Below are 5,000 nucleotides of genomic sequence, written 5' to 3' on the forward strand. Positions count from 1 at the left end.
AACACTGAGAAACAAGTCAGAAAGCCGTTAAAATTTAGCAGAATGTATTAATTTCTAATGTTAATGTGATGTATGTTTGACTGATGACTGGTATGTTGGAGTTGATCTCCTCAGATTACAAGAGGAACTGATTTGACACTGAGTCAAAAACATGCAAATGCAACTGTAACATTATTTAAACGTCATATTCATCGTTATCGGCTAAATGCCACAAATTATCAGGATAAAATTTTTTACCAATATCGCTCAGACACACAACATCGTCATAGACTCACTTCTGCACGACATTCTGGAGGCTCAGCATCATCCCCAGCTCCCCCTTCAGCTTCTCCCGATTGGCTCGACATTCTGCCAGGTAACGGATCGCCTGAGAACGACAACCAATCACAGTCAGCCTGGTGACAGCGGGATGAGCAGACCAAACACCCGATCGTGAGTCAGTGACGGCGTGGCAGCGGCTCACCAGGAGGGCAGAGTAGACCACCTGAGGGTTGGGGTGGTCCAGGAACAGGATGAGTCCTGGTAAGCAGCCCTGGTCCTGGACGATGGCCCTGCGGTTCATGGGGTCGGCGGCCAGGTCCCGCAGCTGGTTGACCACGGCCAGGGCGTCTGGCTCAGCACTCATGGCTGACGGTCACTCACCCATACAAAGATGAGCTGAGGACGCAGGAGACAGGAAGACAAATCTGACACCGAGGTGTGAGCCAACACCAGATTCAGGACCGGTTCTAACCAGTGAAGACGTCGGCCTGAGTCGGAGGACCCTCCACCTGTTTGGACCCATTTTGTCAATTAACAAGATTGTAAGATCAATCAATTGATTTTTATTATATTCTGACCTTCTATGAACCAAACAACTAACTGATCAGTGGAAAAATGATCACCAGAGTTGTAACTGATCAAACTTAATCAAATTGATTTGGAAAATATGAATCGATACTCTGCCGTAGTTTGTGATCCATCTGTATTTAAACATGAAACCGTCCTGTGGATGAAGGCCTCTGAATATTGTTTTTGCCGATTAGTTCCTTGGATCTTTGTACTATTTGAACTTTAATGTTGGCGACCTTCATCACACCTGTTTGACACATCTGTTCATGAATCTCCATACTTGATCTTTGTAATAAAAATCGGTCATTTTAATGTAGTTGTATAAATGATGTGACAAATGACAGAGGAGAAGGAGATCTGTAACAGCCACCACCATTAAACTGAACTGAATTAAACACACATCTGGCAGTGTAAACATGTTAAAACAGTTGCAGACTGGCGGATGAAACATGCCGAGTACACCACATGTCTCTCAGGTGTTCAGTCCTGTCAGCAGGTCGTGTGTTCATACTGGAGTGAACAGCGGCGCGTTAAATCGTCAGATTTTTGAACGGAGTTTGGTGTGTCCTCCTGGTGCAGCGCTGAGCTGACAGCAGCGGCTTTTGCCCCGCTGCCTGCCCGCGTCTCAGACTCTGTGTTCGGCTCTGAGAACAGCTGTCGGAGCTAATATCTGGAGGAATGCTAATGCTAACAGCGCTCACCTCTGACGGTCACCGGCTCCGAGCAGCGGGCTGACGGCTGACGTTAGCGGTTAGCTGTCCCGTTAGCTTCTCCTCGATGAGAACGTGTCATGCGGCGGGAGGAGCAGACATGAAGGCCGGGGACAGAGAGCGGCTGTGACCGCAGCTGGAGGCGGAACACGGAGCTTCTCTCAGATATTATTAATGATAAAAACCCGTTTCTGTCTCTGATTACTGACAGTAAATAAATGGTGGCGATTCTTCCTGCTGACAAGCAACCAGGGCGGCGACGTGTCAACAACGTGGCCTGTGATTGGATGATTAGGCGCCACCTGATGCTGCCGACCAATGAGCTGCCGTGTTCTGAGAGTTAAAGGTCCCACGCCCTGTAGCTGCCAGCAGACTGGTGTTTGTTTGTTTGTTTTTTAACAATCTTTATTGTCCAAAAGCAGAAAACAAACATCATCCGGTCACATCAAAGTGAAACAAATAAACAAAACTAAATGTTTTTTTCTTCAGCTTCTCACAAAACTTTTCCGTGTTACATGTCAAAATGTCTCACATGATTCTGTATAAAAAAAAAACACAGTTATTAAACATTTTGACGGAGAGAGAACAACTAAACAATGATGTATATTTAATAACAGTTATGAAGCTTTTTATGGGTCCAGTTGTTGACAGCTGTGCTCTCAACGTTCAGACATGATATTACTTTACACCATGAAAAAGTATTTTTATTTACTCGTTATTTATATGATTTTAATCTAAATGCATCTGGATGTATAAATTGAGACTGTGATGTAATCCAGCTGATGTAAACAGAAGTTTATTGTTAAAGGTTACATTATTAACATTTACCTTCAACAACACAACATGTCATTACTGCTTCATTTTAGTTATTAAAATGATTTTTATTTAACATGAACACTATCTGAATTCTTCAGTAGAGTTGATTTACAGGATAGAATTAAATATCATCTTAAAAAGCAACAGATTTTCTTTATGAACATAAATGTTACTGTCTGAATTTTCCTTTGAAGAGATGAAATGAAATCCATTATTTTTTTATTTCAGTATTTCATGAAAATACATTTAAATGTCTTAACATTTTATAGAAGTGAACAAAAATGTGCATTAAATGAACATTTGTCTTTACAAAAAAGAATAAATGTTGTAACTTCCCAGCATGCATTGTGTGAGAGTTCAAAGTTTTATTTGTGAAGAGGTGTATGATAAACTTGCTGTGTGTCTCTGATATGAACATGATGAATGTCAGTGTTGAATTCTTTAATAAATTCAGTTTGACATGTTGAACAAAGTGTCTGATGCTTCAAACTGAGAAAATGTCAGAAAGAAGAAATCCTGATTTGTTTGTGATTTTTGTCAGTGGGACGGAAGATTAACATCTGAAGTTTACTGAACATTTTTCCTCAAAAACAATTATAATTAATTATTTCAATTATTTATTTTATATATAGAAAATATAAAATTGATGTGAACTGTCTCTGAGTTCTGTTCAGAGTGTGAAAAGTGTCCTGAGATAATTCTGTTAGCATTTAGTGAAACATGAATAAAACTGACTTGATTTGTTAATGTCACACTCAGCAGAATTTAATCAGGTATTTAATTATATGATTAATATGAACTGAAACAGATTTATCCATGTATTCAAAAATACATCATTTTTATTATTTATCTTTCATTTATGTCTTTATTTGCTATGATGTTCCATAAAGGGGAAGTCTGTAATATATTTACTGTAATAAATCATAAAACGGCCGTGATGTTTCATCAGAGATCAAGGAAACATGATAAGTAGCTGCTCTGATAACAGCACTACAGCTGGAAATTTAAAATTTATATTCTGTTTCTGTTTGACTGTTTCACATTATAATCAGAGTTCAAATTAATGCTGAATGTTTCTCTGAATGAGTTAGTGTCTGTTTATGAGGCATAATAAACCATTAATTATCTTTCTTCATTAATTACCTGTTCATAACTGTTAAATTGATCAAAATGTTCATGGAGTTTGGCAGCAGTGAGACGTATTTTCAGAATAACAGTCTGAACTTTAAATCAACACTTTACATCAACAGACAACTGACAGAGTTATAAACAGCTGATCAGCTGTGCTCCCACAGAGTTCCTGCAGTGGTCCTGCAGAGTTCCTGCAGTGGTCCTGCAGTGGTCCTGCAGAGTTCCTGCAGTGGTCCTGCAGTGGTCCTGCAGTGGTCCTGCAGAGTTCCTGCAGAGTTCCTGCAGTGGTCCTGCAGTGGTCCTGCAGAGTTCCTGCAGTGGTCCTGCAGAGTTCCTGCAGTGGTCCTGCAGTGGTCCTGCAGAGTTCCTGCAGTGGTCCTGCAGAGTTCCTGCAGAGTTCCTGCAGAGTTCCTGCAGTGGTCCTGCAGAGTTCCTGCAGAGGAGTTGGCAGCAGGAAACAACTCACTTCAGCCATAACTCATATATAAAACATGTGATTCGACCTATTACACGTGTCTCCAGCTCACTATGTGAACTGCAGGACTCATTTTTGAACATATTTAATCTTTGATTAAAGATTTGATGCTGGTTCCTAAACTCATCAGCAGCTCATCACAAATTAAATGACACATGAACAAAGCAGAAGAACTCTGGAGTGTTTTCAGATTTTATTAGTGTTTTAAAGTCTTGTCACATCCTGCAGACACGCCTCCATCAGCTGACCTACACTCCGTTCACACCTGGCACTCCACACACACACTTGTTGGGGTCCTCGTCGTCACGGCGACAGGGAAACGCCTGGATAACCTGAGCAATACGATTGGCCACAGCGGAGGAGCTGGCAGCGATGACTCTCCTTGACATCATGTCGAACTCTGAGCCTATGGAGACACACGGACCAATGAGAGGAGGACATGTCCTCGGCAGGTACACACAGGTGAAATATGACATCATCACCTGTGAGATACATACCGTCCGTATCCATGACAACACCTCCAGCTTCCTGGACGATGATGGCAGATGCGGCGATGTCCCAGCAGTGCATCCCAATGTGATAGTAGGCGTCAGCTCCACCCGTCGCCACCTGACACATGTCGACCGCCGCTGTTCCCAAAGCACGGATACTGGAACATACAAAGAACACGGAAACAACATGTTCAGTACTGGAACATACAAAGAACGCAGAAACAACATGTTCAGTACTGGAACATACAAAGAACACAGAAACAACATGTTCAGTACTGGAACATACAAAGAACACGGAAACAACATGTTCAGTACTGGAACATACAAAGAACACGGAAACAACATGTTCAGTACTGGAACATACAAAGAACGCAGAAACAACATGTTCAGTACTGGAACATACAAAGAACACGGAAACAACATGTTCAGTACTGGAACATACAAAGAACACGGAAACAACATGTTCAGTACTGGAACATACAAAGAACACGGAAACAACATGTTCAGTACTGGAACATACATGTTAAACAGGTCATACAACACAGA

At 41.5% G+C, this 5,000-nt stretch overlaps 2 protein-coding genes across 3 annotated transcripts in view; both read right to left on the reverse strand.

Moving 5' to 3' along the window:
* Positions 1–1,873, reverse strand: part of LOC146317195 (armadillo repeat-containing protein 1-like) — a 9,145-nt gene extending 7,272 nt beyond the window's left edge. Inside the window, exons 1-3 of one of the 2 annotated variants that reach the window (XM_084732071.1) lie at positions 1,533–1,873; positions 464–657; positions 276–367 (exon numbers count right to left, since the gene is read on the reverse strand). In XM_084732071.1, the coding sequence (XP_084588197.1) occupies positions 276–367; positions 464–625 (254 nt within the window). In that variant the 5' untranslated portion in view covers positions 626–657; positions 1,533–1,873. Of the gene's footprint in view, positions 1–275; positions 368–463; positions 771–1,532 lie in introns of both variants that reach the window. The other variant, XM_084732070.1, reaches the window with a different exon arrangement.
* A 2,264-nt stretch (positions 1,874–4,137) lies between these two features.
* LOC146317196 (inositol monophosphatase 1-like) overlaps positions 4,138–5,000 on the reverse strand; it is a 4,326-nt gene continuing 3,463 nt past the window's right edge. The window contains exons 7-8 of the mRNA XM_084731563.1: positions 4,461–4,612; positions 4,138–4,369 (exon numbers count right to left, since the gene is read on the reverse strand). Of these exons, the coding sequence (XP_084587689.1) occupies positions 4,212–4,369; positions 4,461–4,612 (310 nt within the window). The 3' untranslated portion in view covers positions 4,138–4,211. The remainder of the gene's footprint in view (positions 4,370–4,460; positions 4,613–5,000) is intronic.

This window comes from Lutjanus erythropterus, chromosome 12, assembly GCF_056507025.1.
Source record: "Lutjanus erythropterus isolate fLutEry1 chromosome 12, fLutEry1.hap2, whole genome shotgun sequence".
NCBI lineage: Eukaryota > Metazoa > Chordata > Actinopteri > Lutjaniformes > Lutjanidae > Lutjanus > Lutjanus erythropterus.